The sequence below is a fragment of the Hipposideros armiger genome, unplaced genomic scaffold (genome assembly GCF_001890085.2).
Source record: "Hipposideros armiger isolate ML-2016 unplaced genomic scaffold, ASM189008v1 scaffold_655, whole genome shotgun sequence".
NCBI classification, from domain to species: Eukaryota; Metazoa; Chordata; class Mammalia; order Chiroptera; family Hipposideridae; genus Hipposideros; species Hipposideros armiger.
Window position 1 is genome coordinate 404,406 of NW_017732005.1, and position 16,851 is coordinate 421,256.

At 41.8% G+C, this 16,851-nt stretch overlaps 1 protein-coding gene across 1 annotated transcript in view; it reads left to right on the plus strand.

Moving 5' to 3' along the window:
- The window catches only part of LAMB4 (laminin subunit beta 4), a 116,868-nt gene that overhangs the window by 18,667 nt on the left and 81,350 nt on the right, over positions 1–16,851 (plus strand). The window contains exons 3-10 of the mRNA XM_019626046.1: positions 1,256–1,413; positions 4,928–5,063; positions 7,346–7,419; positions 8,513–8,701; positions 10,083–10,146; positions 10,308–10,522; positions 12,141–12,261; positions 13,516–13,704. Coding sequence (XP_019481591.1) covers positions 1,256–1,413; positions 4,928–5,063; positions 7,346–7,419; positions 8,513–8,701; positions 10,083–10,146; positions 10,308–10,522; positions 12,141–12,261; positions 13,516–13,704 — 1,146 coding nt within the window. The remainder of the gene's footprint in view (positions 1–1,255; positions 1,414–4,927; positions 5,064–7,345; positions 7,420–8,512; positions 8,702–10,082; positions 10,147–10,307; positions 10,523–12,140; positions 12,262–13,515; positions 13,705–16,851) is intronic.

The window sequence follows — 16,851 nt, forward strand, 5'->3', positions numbered from 1 at the left end:
AAGTTGCTGTCCTTTTGTTCTTCAGTCTAGTTGTGGAGGACGTCGCTTCACTGGCCCATGTTGGCACTATCTTTGCGCTCTTCCCAGGTGATGCAGTCTCTTGCTGTCCAGGACAGCTGCTCACAGCAGCTCACAGCAGCTCACCGCAGCCCTCGAAAGCCCACGCCCGCCTCCAGCCAGCCTTACTGCAGCCTATGCTGTCGCCGGAGCCTCGAGGCAGCCCAGCTCCAGGTCGAGCTGTTGTTCACCACCTTAGCTGTAGAGGGCGCAGCCGTCACTGGCCCTCATATGTGGGATCCGAACCAGGGCCCTGCTGCTAAGAGCTGGCATCTCAAGCCACCTCCTAACCAATGCGCCACTCGGCTGGCCCCAAATAGAACTTTTAAAATACTTTCTAAACTGAGATTTAAGAATATTATGCCAGAAGCTGCACATAAACAGTAGAGAATTGAGGTGACAATTGAGATAGAGTTGTCCTTGCAATGATCTTATCTCTTGTGACCAGGTCCCTTATGCCATATCTGTTGGACAGCAGGTATCCAGGGCTGTGTGCTTACAGGCTGGAACTCCACCCCGCCCTTTATCCCAGAGGAGCATGATTTGTTCTATGGCATATCCAAGCCCAACAATCCAGGTTATAAAGGGTCAATTGAATTTACATATTTTAGGAGGAAGTTATTTCCTAAGGATTTCTTAAATTCTCCCGTTGCTTTTGTGCAGGTTGGAACAACAGGTTTAAGAGGCAGGGATGGGATTCTCCTTCCTCCTGTCTGTATGTTAGTCTTCATTCCAGTACTGAGAGGCTGTCTCGGACCAGGTTTCCTAGAAGCAGAGCCTCAGACAGGGATGTGTGAGTGCACATGATATATAGAGGGGATGCTCTGAGGAGAAAGGGTGAGGGAGGTGGTCCCAGCTGGAGTCAGGCTTCCGCCTCCTCCCATGGAGAGGTTCTGAGCACAAACTGCGCAGTGGAGTTGTTCCCAGCCTGAGGCAATGGGACCGGCCTTTGAACTGTGTATTCCTCAACCATCGGCTACAGGCCAGCCCAGGTAGGGACATGAACCCTAAGAGGTTTCCATCAGACCAAGGGCACCAACAGGATCCATGACCAGTGTCTAAATGATCCACAGATCAACAGAGGGATATGTTCATTGATCAACAGGACTGGTAACTTTCCAACTTAACCAGTTGCTTCTTTAAGCCTCCTGCTACCCTTAGACTGCCTTCTACGTAGCTGTTTCTTTTGTGTTCAAAGGACTGCTCAGTTATGTGAAAGCTGAAGATGAATGCAACAGGGGTGCCTGTCATCCCCCCACTGGCAATCTCCTGGTGGGCCGCAGCACACAGCTCACGGCTTCTTCTACTTGCGGGCTGAATGGACCCCAGAAATACTGCATTCTCGGCTACCTCGAGGTGGGTTGGTTCTTTATTTCCTTGCTGGGACATTATTTTATCAATGATGAAGGTTTTTTTTCAAGTACATATGAGGCTGTCCAGACAACAGTAAAGGGGATAACACTCCTTCCTGAATACCCAAGACACAAGTGATACTGTTGCGGGGAACCCAGACAGAGAGACAGGACACCAAGGCGTGGGAAGCAACTTTTATTAACACCAGCACTGGCTCAGCGGATTCACATCCAGAGGCTGAGCCTCGACCTGGGTGGGACTCAGGGCTATATACCCTGAAGTTTCCAGGTTGGCAGCTAAGATTTATTATTAGAACATGTGGCCATTGTGCCAGTTCCTGACTGGCTCCTGGGTGAGGTAGGAATTTGGAAATATTAAATGCGGAAGTCTTGCTGACTATACAGTCCAGGAATGCCTTTGTCTGAAGCCCGCGCGAAATCCTTGGTGGACCACATGGTCTGGGAAGGCCTTTGTCTAAGGCCCACTGTCACAATACTACTTAAAGTCCAGAAAACCTTGACAGATCAGAAAATAGGAAAGATCTGCCTCATCTGTTTCTTGGTACCATTAGTATTAGACAGAAATTGGTTCAGGCTTTGAAGGGAATTATTATAAAATGTGCTATTCTGCTTAGGGCTGCCTTAGTGACTCCCACAGAGTGAGCATAATTGACTCCTTCAGTGAAGACTAAAGACCCCCTCAGGGCCTCAGGCCTCTGCTGGCATGAGTGCTCACTGTCCTGCCTTGGAGCTGGAAGGGTGTGGACTTGGAATTCTTTGTGCGCCAGACTCACTATGCCACTAGGAAACTGTCTTGCTTAAAAACCATAAAATCCCAATGTGAACATTATTTGAGGGCCTTTTTTCCCTTAAAGACCAGTGCCATAAAAGGACTTGTTGCATGACAGTTTTGTTTCTTCCTTGTGCTCTGGGAGCAGAACAAGGTCATCTGCACATCGTACCTGTTGCAAAGCCTGAGCAATCACTTCGATCCTTCAATGAGAGTACGTGCAGGAAGGAAGTTGGACCCAAGCCTAATGTTGGTGGCCAGGCTCTTCCACGTATTGTTCATTTGAGACAACTCCTGGAGGTCTCTGGGAAATGCTTTGTATTTTAATTGGTTTTTAGCAAACAAGGATGATTATAAATAAATGGAGACAATACCTGAGTGCTCAGCTCTGTTCTAAGTTTGGGAAGTACTTGTATAAGAAAGAATATTCTCTGCATGTGCAAGGAAATGACACTGTGGAAGTTTTGCTCAACCCCAGGTCAGGTGGGATGTTTGGCCCTTGAAGTGAGTTTAAGAAGTCTGGGTCCCGTGGGCAAAGAAATGGGAATCAACTCTAATATTAGAAAATATCCAACATGGTCATCACCCATCTTGTTCTCCAACCACTAGCATTTACTTACTGTTGTCATAGCCAACTCATGACATACTCGGACTATAATTAGAAACTGATGTCCCTATATCTTAATTTCACACCACCAAAAATAGAAGTACTTCAGAGGCTTCTTTTGTCTAGAGAATCACAGAAATCCTAAAAATCATAGACCTAGGAAAAAAAATCTCAAACTATCTTCAGCTGATAAAGTATTATAGGTGGGGCTACAAGCACCGGTGTGCATAAACATCATGCAGCATGGAGGGTGATTTTTTTCCCCCCATCCATTATCTAACAAATGGCTACTAAGCATAGCACTCTCTTCAAAAGCTTCAAGTCAACACTGACCCACAGTGTCACCCAAGTTGGAACTCCCACTTTGTCACTACAACTAAGCTTCCTCTGCAGCCAGTCCCAGCAATGACCATGCTTCTGAAATGTTTACAGAGAGAGTAGCCCACGTACCCTGAAGGTAAACATCTTCCCCATAATTTCAACAGTGTTATTGGCAATACTTTGAAGCCTTGACACATTTGGGTGGAATCATAGGGCTTCTGCTGCTCTGTTAGGACAGGTCTGGGTCAAGCAGAATTGATCTAGCTGCCACTGTTCCTTAATTTCCAAAGGGCATTTTGGTTTTCTTCAGGTGTAAGACTTATGGTGGCCAGTGCTTCTACAAAGATTATATGAATCTCTTGAAAGACTGATTTACTCTGAGAGACTCTAGGTGAAATAGTCATCAATACCATATGTATTCATGCTACAAATTTTATTGAGCATCTACTATGTGCCAGACACTATTCTAGATAAGGAAAATACAGCTGTCAACAAAACAAAGTCCTTGCCCTCATTCATCTTAAAGTCTAATGATGGTGACAGACAATAATCCAATAACTATATAATGTGTGTATAGCCTCCAGGAGTGATAAGGGCTTAGAAAATATTATCAAGCAGGGTAAGGGCTGGAGAGTGGCAGGAGCCGTAAGAATGGGAGGTGGTGGTTTTTTACATAGAAGTCAAGGAACGCCTCTCTGAGATGATGGCATTTAAACAAAGACCTGAAACAAGGGAAGGAACAAGAGACAAGAATATTTGGTGGGGGGGGGCTGGAGGGAGCTGAGAACAACTTGTGTCAAGACTCTAAGGCAAAAGAATTCTTCGTGAGCTCAAGAAAGAACAAGAAGTGAGTGTAGATAGAGCTGAGTAATCAAGGGGAGACAGGCAAGGAGGTGGCCCTGGTGAGGTCATGTAGGCCCTGTAAGCCATGGTCAGGACATAGACAATGTTCACTGAACACCTACAGGTGCATTGGCTGTTGCAGGCAATTTCCAGCACAGAGGATTGTAATAAACAGCTCCTGCTTCCTGAAAGCTTTGCCAAAACACTCCTCCAGTGTCCCACATATTAGCCAAGAACAACGGTGCAGGCCACTGGCAGTCTTTTGGAAATCTTTGGAGATTTCTTTAGGAGTTTTAACTAAGTACAGCTACAAGCAGACTCATTAAATCAAGCAAACGCAAAGGCCAATATTGGCTGTTGTAGCCTTTGAAAATCCATCCCAAGCAAAACTACTTCCAATTCACTAATAAGAACCTTCTAGTCTGTGAGACAAGAGGGTGGGGTTCTCTGTTATTAGTTTATGAAAATCTGTTACAAAATCCACATGTGTGATGTAAAGGTTTTGGTATTGGAAGCTTTTCTGCTAAAAACTATGTCTGAGAAAGAAAGGATGATAGTTGTAGATAACCTAAGTGGCCCATTGTTTTATTAGTATCTTGCCAAATATTCTTTTTTTTACTAAAGGAAGTAATCCCACTCAAAGAGTATATCCTAATTATTTCTCTATAGTTTGAAATAACCTCCAGGTCATCTGCTTTTTGTATGAAAAAAATATTCCACATATATTTGAATTTTTTGCTGCAAATATATAAATTTATAAAATTTCTAGGTCATATTTTAATTTCATTTGTGATTATATCAAAGCACCTATTGATGGAAAAATTGATGTCTTGTTATTTCCTCTGCTTTTTATTTCAGCCAGATTGAAAGACAAATATAGTAAGTACAGCTTGTTTTTAAATTCGAATCAACAATAAGTAATCACAATTCTTTATTTTTAATGATGGTGTTTTCCAGGGGGAACAAAAATGCTTCATCTGTGACTCCAGATTTCCGTACGATCCTCACACCCAACCCAACAGCCACACCATTGAGAATGTGATTACAAGTTTTGAACGAGATAGAGAAAAGAAATGGTGGCAATCTGAAAATGGTATGATTAAGTTCCTTTCCAATTTTTTATTTCTTCATATTTTTAATAAGGCGCCTTTCTGTGTGACTTTAACAATGTCACAGCAAGGAGTAGTATTGGAATGGAGCAATATCCACCAGGAATGCAGAGCCCTGTATAATAACACATTTTCTCTTCACTTTAAGAAAGATTCTTTTCCTCTAGAGAAATCAAAATGTATTTTAAGCACAAAACAGAATGTTTCCCTCCTCCTGTTTGGGGGAAGAAAATGTCTCTGCATTCTTTTGTTCTTTTAAAAAACTAAAGAAGTTTATGAGGTGTCAGTAAATAAAGCCTAATATAAAACACACTGATAAATGGAATAAATAACGCCAGGGAAAATCTGACAGTTCACACCATGTGCTTTTTCCTTCTTCAACACATTTTGTTTCTTACTGCAAGCCAAAGATTTGAACATAAAATTGAATTGAAAGGATAGCTGGCTTCTGACTGAAATTCTTTCCTTCCTGGATTTATGCCTGTCTCTGGTTGTGACCAGTAGTGATATTGAACCACACACTGGCCCTGACCACCATATTTTCTAGATGCCCCTCTAAGATTGGATCTGATTAGGGATTCCTCATGTCCCACCTATCCTTGAGTCTCATGTGCTTAAATTAATATAGCTGGCCCACTCACAATGGCCCCTCTTCCAAACTGGTCTGGAACCCTTAACCCCCACAAAATGATTCCATTTGCCACATCTCTATATGTTGCACTTGGGGGCTGTAATCCCTCGATTCTATTCAGACACCTCAACATATTTCTCTCAGGGGATCCGAGGCCATTAGAGGGGAGTGTGAGAATAATCATATAAGATTGTTTAGTTAGGGCAAGTATAACATGAGGCTATTTTCCTATGTTATCCATTCGACAAGTCCATGATTGGTACCCATTAAATGCCAGTTCATTTTGGATCCTAATTGTTGATTCTGATTGGACTCTCCCTAGTGAATATGAGGTAGTTTTTACCACAGTTATCTGCCTTCACTGATGAATGGTGCCATTTTTTATTTATAGCTGTTTTGACCCACATGTCCAGCATTTGTCCACATCTCCTCAGAGAAGGGATGCCCCTCTGTCAAAGCTGATTACACAGAACAAGGGTTATCAACCAACAACTTCCGAGAGGGAAAGGGAGATCTCCTTTGTACAAAGGGTTAGGAGCCCTGACACAGAACCTGGAATGTGGCTGTCCTCTGAGCAGCAAACCCTTCCCCAACCCATTCACCCTAGAACGTAAGCTGCAGCCCAATTCACTGCAGTCTGGCCACTCTTGTCTAGAGCTGTGCTGTCCAGGATTGTAGCCCCTAGCCACATGTGGCTACTGAGCATTTAAAACATGGCTACTTTAATAGAGATGTACTATAAGTGTAAAAACATCCCAGGTTTCTCAGACTTAGTTAGGGGGAAAATATATAATAAAACATTACTAATTTTAAAAATATTGATTTCATGTTGAAATGAGAATATTTTTGTATATTGGGTTAAATATATTAAAAATGATTTCACCTGCTTCTTTTTACTTTTATAAATGTGGCTGCCAGAAAATTGTAAATGATACCTCTGACTCACATTTCCATTGGACAGTGAGATCAGGGTTTCCATTGTGTCCAGATCGGGGCCAGTCCTCACACCCAGCTAGCTATCTCAGTGCGGAGTCCTGGCCGGGACACCTTCCTATTCTCCTCAGCCACAGAGGAGCCCACAGATCCTAGCTTCAAGGGACTGTGCCAAGCTGTGTTTCATGCTAAGTAACAATAAAACTATTGGGTTGTCGAAAAAGTCATGACGTATTTTTTCTATGTTTTCGTTGCAAAAATGCGTCATGACTTTTCCAACAACCCAATAGATCCAATGATTGCTAGCAGCTATTGGAAGAAAAGGGAGGGTCAATGTTACCACGCTCTGGCTTGTTAGCTCACATTTGTGTGTAGTCGAGATTTGAGTACAAGGAAACCAGCCCTCTTGGTCCACCCATCGCAAATGTTGGGAACTCCCTTGGTGGTGTGTAATACTGCCACACTGTGGCCATCTGCACGGCCACCAAATCATGGATGCACAGTCAGGGTAAATCCTCTATTGCTGTCCTATAGACCTCTTCCTGGGCGTGGAATGGCATGGGAAATCACTCCAACAGTCTAGGAAAGAGTGTGGATCATCAGCCATGTGATTTCAAAGAGTTTTATTACAGTGAGGAATTAACATAATAAATAGGGGTCTCTCAAAATCACTGATTTTCTTCTTCCTGGGGTTTTATTTAGGTCTGGATCATGTCAGCATCAGATTGGACCTCGAGACATTGTTTCAGTTCAGCCACCTTATTCTGACCTTTAAGGTACAGATGCGTAGGCTTGCTGTCTCTTTTATCTACTTACCAAATGCTGGGCTTACCTGGAATTTCGTTTCTTTGTTTCCTTGCTTCCTTGTAGAGAACATAATGTTGTGTGAATCAGGACTCAAGCAATGGCATCTGGGTTTTTGTTCTTAAATGAAAAAAGATACCACTGCTCATTAAAAAAAATACCACTGCTTATATGATATGGTTAACAACAACAACAGAATCTTAGAAGATGTAGCAAAAAGGGAAACGCCAGGCACTGGGGGACAGAGACCACAGAACGAGGAAGATAATTTTCAGGAGGAAAGAGCAGAATCTGGAAATTATTTGGGGAAATATGGAAAGATTGTGATCAAAAGAGGAAGAAAGAGGATTGAGATCAAAAGAGGTCTTTACTAGGGTTAGTTAGATGCCAGACCTGTGCTATAGTCATTCTCTAATCATTCATCAAAATTCTAATTTTGATGTCAAGCCTGGTGCTAAATTATGGTAATTAAAAATGAATATAAAATAAAAAGTTATAAAAAATAAAAAACAAACAAACAAAAAAACACCAGGCATTGCCCTCAAAGAGCTCACAGTGTAGTCATGAATACAAGTACATATATAAATTTAAAATTATAGTACAGGGTGATACATGCAGATATAGACATATGACTAGAATGCTGGGGGTTCATTGACGAGGCTAAATCTGCTCTGGGGAATCCGAGTAAACTTAATTGTCGATTTTGAAGGATGTGTAAGTTTGCCAAAGGAAAAGCATTGTAGGCCAAGAAAACCACATGAAAATTGCTGTATAAATATCAACTACAGTAGCTTTTTAAAAATTTATATGCCATATTTCTCAAATTAATAATTCATGCAGCCATAAACATTTTAAAAATGGAATTTGATTCCAGGGCACAGTATGTGCTCATAAATACTTGCTCATTTGTTGGAAAGAGATTTCAATGTGTTCACTGTATGAGAGATTTTAAAAGATACAAATCAAGATTGAAAAAAAGAATTAAAAATATAAATGTTCAATCTGAAGTGGGTAATAAAATCTACCTTTGTGAAACATTACAAGTTTAACTCATTTTTTTCATAGACTTTTCGGCCTGCCGCCATGTTAGTTGAACGTTCCACAGACTATGGACTCACCTGGAAAGTGCTCAAATATTTTGCAAAAGACTGTGCTACTTTCTTTCCCAACATCACATCTGGCCAGGGCCAGGAAGTAGGAGACCTTGTTTGTGACTCCAAATATTCGGATATTGAACCCTCAACTGGTGGTGAGGTAGCATTTCCTTTCTTGGATTTGTTTGATATTAGTTAAACCCTTTTTGTTCATATGGTTAATTTAGATGAAAACAACTTAGGTAGTGTTTGCTGAAATATAACTTGAGCTGTTAGGTTTTTGTTTGTTTGTTTGTTTTTTAATTGGGGAAATGGGGGAGGAGAACAGTGTTGGGGAGTTGGGGAGGGGGACCAGCCAAGTTGTTGTTCTTCAGTCTTCATTGTGTAGGGCGCCAGCTACAATCTGGCTGCCCGTCGGCAGCTCGTGGCCTCTAAGCTCAAGGTGCTGTGTTACAATCTTAGTTGCGGGTGGGCATAGCCGCCATCCCATGTGGGAGTCAAACCAGCAGCCTTGTTGTTAAGAGCGCACACTCTATCCACTGAGCCATCCAGGTGGCAGCTCAGCTTAAGGTGCCAAGTTCAGTCTTAGTTGTGGACGGGCATAGCCCACCATCGAACAGGCAGTCTTGTTACGAGCACGTGCTTTCACCAGCTAAGCCATCCTGCCACCTGTTGGCAGCTCAGTGGCAGCTCAGTTCGGGTGCAGCTCATGGCCTATGTGGGAATCGAACCAGCGGCCCTGTTGCTCAGAGCTCACGCTCTTAAGCTAATTCTTAACCAACTGAGCCACTTGGCCGGCCCAAGCTGTTGATTTTTTAAGAATGAAAGTGTCTAAATTGAAATGAGTCCTGAGTTGAACTCAAATTCAGATAAATAATAAATACCTTCTAAGAAATAATCCTGCACAGACTGCCCAGCTGAAGGTAAGCAGGGGCTAAAATTCAAGCTGGGCAGTGGGGCACAGGGAACCCAGAGGAAGGAGCATGAGTGTCTAACCCTTACAAGGGAGCATATCAGCTAGGAGCAGCCCAGGATTAGTTGTCTCCTCTCCATGCTCTATAACCTACCACTCAGGTGGAATCTGCCAGAACATTCCCCTGAGCAAAGCTGATAAGTGGCAGAGGGTCAGGGGAGGAGTGGGGTTGGGAAGTATTATCTTATCTAGTATAGTAGAAAGAACTGGTGACATAATGCAGCTCCAGAATCCCCTGCGAGATCCTAATTGACGAGGACTTGCTGAATTGTGACCCCATCACTTCACCTCAGATCAGAGCAGGAGCCCTTTTCACCAGCAGTGTCATGACTTCTGCCTACATGGACCACTTGTGCATAAAGAGCCAGAATGACTATTTAATAACTTATTCATTTTCCTTCTCGGTACTGGTATTCATATGAGAACCCAAATGATAACGTGTATCCTACGCCAGCAGGGAGGTACCAGCTCAGCCTTCTTTTAAGATCAGGATCTCCTCTTTAAGAGTACATTTAACAATGATGTTTTGGGGTAAAATACTATAAATTTACCTACATTTGTTTTATAGGTTGTTTTAAAAGTTTTGGACCCCAGCTTTGAAATAGAAGACCCCTACAGCCCCTACATCCAGGGTATGGATTGCTCTATATTTTTCACACCAATTTCTTTTCTAAAATCTCACGTTAAGACTATTCCTTGTCATTGCATGTCTATTGTACATTAAGGGATGTCAGTCAAGAAGGACACCTTGATGTACTTTGATTTGTTCTTTTCATTATTTTCCTTTCTCTAGACCTTGTGACATTAACAAACCTGAGGATAAACTTTACCAAACTCCACACCCTTGGGGATACTTTGCTTGGAAGGAGGCCAAATGATTCCCGTGATAAATACTATTATGCTATCCATGAGATGGTGGTCCGGGGCAGCTGTTTTTGCCATGGCCACGCTAGCGAGTGTGGCCCAATGCAGAAGGTGCGGGGAGACGTGTTCAGGCCTCCTGGAATGGTGAGTCACTCATCTGAAAGAGCAGTTGGCTCTCCTACGTTTCCTTCACTGCCCTGGTGCTAGGTGTAGATCAGATTCTCTGTGTGGGGATCAACAGTCGAAGTGCAGCCTTGTGATGGGGCAGGTATGATTCCACCTGGCCTGACAGGCCACATGGGGAGCCCTCAGTTCTCTCGCCAGAGATTCTTGTGGATTCTGCCACATGTGGGCGTCACTGAACTCGTGAGCAGAATTTATAACTTATGATTTCAAGATAGCCCATCTTGCTCTCTTTTTGTTACTTGTTTAGTAGGGAATGGAGATTTAGTGGAGAGCACCCTTAATGTCACATGCATTCTCTCACAAATATGTACTGAAGGTCTGTCATATTCAGTGCCAAGGTGTTTGAGTAATATCTGATATTATAAAACTGGTCACTCCAAGTAACGTTCTTACACTATGAAGGACTGTTTTCATAGTGGAAATCTCTTCCATTCTTAGGATGAGCCTTAGAAGAGTGATGCAGTGGAAGAACTGTATGCTTATGCAGTCCTGGAGCTGTGTCTACTAAATAATTTTAAACTATTAGTCATAAGCAGACAAGGCTCAATGTCGAGGTTATTGCACCTTCTAACTCAGCTATCTCCATGTTTCACTGGAAACAGAGCTCCTCCCTTTGAAGTTGGACATTTATGGCATTTTGTGGAGAATGACATACCTTTCTCCAGTTTCTTTCTGTTTTCTAATTCCCTCTTTTCCCTTATGCTCCTAAATCACCACCTACCACTTTCTATGGACACACACATATTCTATCCTGTCCCTCATTGAGGGTTGCAATGTGCTTCCCTGAAACTAGTATTCAGAAATGCCAAAAAAGTATTGTAAATGCTTACTGAACATCTTAAATATAAAAACTGTAAAAGCTAGTTAAGCAAACAATAAAAAATAGTCCAGGTTGGTATTGTAACTAACATACATGGTCGGACAATTAAGTTTGCGAACTCATCCTAGAAAAAGTGCTACATACCTCATTGCTGAATATAACTAAAGTCACCTTCAAAGTATTCCCCTTGGGAAGCTATGCACCGATGCCAGTGCCTAGTCCACCCTTCAAAGCAATTTTGGAACTCTTTTTCTGGAATGGTCATCAGAGCTATCGTCGTATTACCCTTGATGTCCTGAATGTCATCAAAATGTTTTCCTTTCAATATTTCCTTTATCTTTGGGTAAAGAAAGAAGTCATTGTGGGTCAGATCAGGTGAGTATGGAGGGCGTTCCAATACAGTTATTTGTTTACTGGCTAAAAACTCCCTCACAGACAGTGCCGTGTGAGCTGGTACATTGTCATGCAAGAGCCATGAATTGTTGGCAAAAAGTTCAGGTCATCTAACTTTTTCACGCAGCCTTGTCAGCACTTCCAAACTTGGTTAACTGTGTGTCCAGTTGGTACAAATTCATAATGAATAATCCCTCTGATATCAAAAAAGGTTAGCGGCATCGTTGCGACAAGTTCACAAACTTAATTGTCACACCTCGTATGGGAAGCTAAGACCCAGAAAGGGTCCCAGGGCCTGGTATTTCATTTTCCATCCTCAAAGATGAGCCCTTTTTTAATGCTGCTAACTTATCATGCAATCAGGTTCATGGTCAGTGCGTCTGTCAACACAATACAGATGGCCCCAACTGTCAGCGGTGCAAGGACTTCTTCCAGGACGCTCCTTGGAGGCCAGCTGCAGGCCTGCAGGACAGCACTTGCAGAGGTGTGTGGAGATGAGTTGTCAGCGTAACCCAAGTGTGCTCCATTTCCTTAATTTGGAGAACATTTAGTTAGTTTGGACTACAAGCAACAAAGGTGGTGGTGACCCTGTGGCTTCCAGCTCCAATTGTGTGATATTCCAGTGTCTCCCATTATCTCCCATGGAAGAAGCACTAACATCTCAAACCCTCACACCCCAAATTAACATTAATTTGAAAAATGAAACAATATACATGTTGGGTGGCCCCTTTCCAGAAGAGGGACAGAGCTATGTAATAGTAACATCAGTGAGGATGGTGCCACTCCAGGAATTGGGGGAGTACTAGATTTGGTACAGAGATCCCTACTATTTTCCTGAATAACCATACATTCCTTAATGGGACCTTAAACCCAAATGTCAGATAACAGGAGAAATGAGGCCTAGGTTCGAGTTTGACAGGCTATCGTGCCTTTTATAAACTATTAGGCTAATAAGGTGGGGGGTTTTTGTAATGCATTTGCTGCCTCTGAATTTTGATGAACTTCCAAACAAACTTGTTATTCAGTTTCTTTTCCCAGATTTGGGGAAAATAAGATTTGAGGGGATGAGAGGTCCCTAGAAGAGCTCTTATGGAAAAGTTCCATGCGTGCGTCACAGTCTACAAGACCCAGCAAATGTTTATGCTGTTTACAGAGGGGGAGCCAATAAGATAAACAGCACGGACCTTACTACAAACAGTCCCCTGCACAGAGACGGCCTTTCCGTGTGTTGCTCTGGCTGAGCCCCAGGTGGCATGAGGATGACCTGCAGACACCCTTCCAGCTCTCCTGTTCACAGAAGAGGAGGCGGGTGGGGTGCAGTTTTAACATCTTATCTGAGGACCCCAGTGTGCACAGAACATATGGTTTAAAAAAAATAATAAAATTTACAAAGTATAAGTCAGTATAACTATTCTCTACTGAACAACAAAAATAGTGTGCTCTAGGGCTTCCAGCTCACCCAAATGGTTTATTTTGGTTTACTTGATTTTAAGAAATGCCTGAATATTAAACGTTTGGGGAACACCCTTTGTAGAAAGTGTATGAGCAGAATCAGCTCATAGTAGAAAGTGTCCTTTGAAAGCACCTATTTTAACTGTTTGTGTATATGGTGTGTCTATAAAAAGAAGGCGGAGTGGCTGAAGAAAGAGGACAGTTTGCGGAAATTAGTGCGTGGCCGTGGGCTCCGGTGTTCCCGGGACCTCGGTGAATCTCTCAGTAACGCCTCTCCTTTCCCCAGCTTGTAGCTGTAACAGCCACTCTGATCGCTGTCACTTCGACATGACCGTGTACCTGGCGAGCGGCGGCGTCAGTGGGGGCGTGTGCGAGGACTGCGAGCACCACACGGAGGGGCAGCACTGTGACCGCTGCAGACCCCTTTTCTACAGAGACGCGCTCAAGGCCATCTCGGATCCTTACGCATGCCTTCGTGAGTCCCGGCCTCTGGCCGCATCTTTTCCACTCATTTGAGCAAATACTGATGGAGCCCGTCTCACTTGGGCCCCAGACCCCACGGCTCTTAGCAGCATCTCCAAACTACCCTATTTGGAGGAGTGGGGGTAGCAAAACCATTTCAGCAGTAAGAGTTTCTTTCTCTGAACAAATTGGGCCAGATAATCGAGGTCCGTCCTGGTAGTCTTGCCGCAGTGGCTCATACTGGGGAACCAGGAAAGTATTCTGGATTCAACCAGGAGGGAGCCGATGGTTTCAGAAGATGTAGCGGACACCGGGAGTATCCAGGCGGTCAGCTGCCCAGAGTAGCTAACTACTGAAAATGGCTGCTGCATTCGACTGGCTGCAGAAGATGCAGAAGATGTGTGAGCTAACTGGTGCCTTGTTTCTTCTTTCTTTTTTTAACCTTAAGTTTTTTTTCATTTTATCTTTAATCTCAACTTTTTAAAATGGAATATTTCAAGCATATATAAAATAATAGAGGATAATATAATAAACACCCTTATAGCCACCACCGGCATTGTCAAAACGTAGTGTCTTACCCTTTCATCTTCAGGGCTTTAATAAAACACTACAGGTACTAGTGATGTCCCAGGTGCACATCTATCCCATTTGTATACTCTCCTTTCTAGGGATAAACTCTTGTATATTTGGCAGTTATTACCACCAAGCTTGTTTTTATACTTTCACACATTTTTATCTACAAATAATATATGTTGGCATATTTTCAAACTTTAGATAAATGATATTATGCTGTATGTATCCTTGAGTATCTCATGCGACAATATATTTTTGAGATTTGCCCATATCCAGTAGTCCTAGTTCTCTAATTTTAATTTCTATGTGGAATTCCTTCGTATAAATATGACAAAAATCTATTTGTCCATTTTTCTTTTGATGCTGCAGTAGCCATATACCGGGGGTGCCAAAAACAAAAAAACGTATACACATTTTAAGAGATGTTATCTATGCTCAAGCAGTAGTTCGCGGTACTCAGAAGTGTCTGGACACTGATGGTAACCACTCTTGTAATTGCAGAAATCAAACGTGACTTGTATTCATCTTTTGTTATTAGTATATATTGAGTATTACAACTAATGCAGTTTTTCCTTTCTTAAAATTTGTATAAATGTTTTTGGCACCCTCTGTATGTGGCCTTGTGCATATATACAAAGACTGTCTCTAAGAGTCATACCTAGTAATGGGATTACTGGGCCAGAGCATGAACTTCTTCAAACTGATGAGATAATACAGCGCTGTCCCATAAGTGGGTGTACCAGTTAACACCCTTGCCAACAGTGTATGAGAGTTCCTGTTGCTCTATATTCTAGCCAACACTTGGTTTTATCATGCTTTAATTTTTGCTAATTAAAATAAACATTTATATATTTAATTTGATTTCCCTGTAGGAATGAGACTAAAGTGAGGCAAGCAAAGCACCTAGGTCTCAAAATTTAAGGAAGCACTCACTCTCGGAATCATGTAAGTGCAGGGTTGACATTTACCACTGGCATTAACCTGACAGTGAGTGCCTCCTTAAATTTTGTGCTCTAGGCACCTTGCTTGCCTCACTCTAGTCCCAGCACTGCTGTTGGTTATTATATAGACAAATACTCCAACCTGATTTCAAATACTCAGTGCCAGTTACTAGGTCTGACATCTTACTTTACTTGCAGACTAACAAGTTAGCATGTTATTGTTTCATGGATGCTGGTGGAGAATATAAAACTCCTGGGTCAAAGACAAAGGGCTTTGTTACTTATGGCACAGCAAGCAACAAGATGTTGCTATTGGTGTGAGTTCCCATGTTCCCACACCCCAAGTCCCATGGGGAAACTCAAAGGATACCAGGTGGACCCTGTACATGAGTTTATGTCACAGACAAGGAACACAGAGCAGAGGATTCATTGCTTTTATAACAAATGGAAGCAGCTTGTTCTTTGGGGAAAGATGTTACCTCATCCTTCAAGGTAGCTTGCTATAAACACAACCTTGAGAAATGGCCTTAGTATAGAGCAGTCAGGGCCTTGCAATGTTGACATACCCAGCAAAAAAGTTTAGATGCCCAGGACCCAAGGAAGATTACCTTTCCCAGTACCCAGAAATCCTGCATCTTAGGCTATATCATCAATATAATATTATATTGTATTGGGAGGTGGAGGGCTTGCTATGAAACTACAACTTCAAACTTCATATAATCATAATACATAAAATGAAGTCTTAGACAAAAGTAATTCAGCAGCCACATGAATACATAGAATGTCCTAGATTTCAAACTTTGAATCATCACAATGTACAAAAAACATAAATGAATTCTTTTTTTGCTCAGATTATACAGTAAGTATATGATTGCATAAAATTTTACTTTATATAGACGGTTTAAAATTGATACAAAGAACCAGATTTTCAGAATATATATGTCTTTATTTATTTTTTTATATTTTTCAATTATAGTTGACATTCACTTTTATTTTATATTAGTTTCAGATGTACAGCATAGTGGTTAGACATTTATATAACTTATGAAGTGATCCCCTTGATAAGTCTAGTACCTGCCTGGCACTATACATGTTTATTACAAATTATTGACTATATTGACTATACTGTACTTCACATCCACGTGACTATTTTATAACTACAAATTTGAACTTCTTAATCCTGTCGCCTTTTTCACCCAGCTCCTCAACCCCCATTCCATCTAGTATCCATCAGTTTGTTCTCTGTATCTCTGAGTACATTTCTGGTTTTTGTTTGTTTATTTTGTTCTCTAGATTTCACATATAAGTGAGATCATATGGAATTTTTCTCTGTCTGACTTATTTCACTTAGCATAATACCCTTTAGATCCATCCATGTTGTTGCAAATGGTAAGATTTCATTTTTTATGGCTGAGTAATATTCCATTGTGTATACAGGTATGTACCACAACTTCTTTATCCAATTGTCTATGGATGGGCATTTTGGTTGCTTTCATATCTTGGCTATTATGAATAGCACTACAGTGAACATAGGGGTGCATATATCTTTTCTTTTTTTTTTTTTTTTTTTTTTTTTAAATTTAATTAATTTATTTATTGTTAGTTTCAGGTGTACAGAACAATGCAATAGTTACCCTTTTCACCCT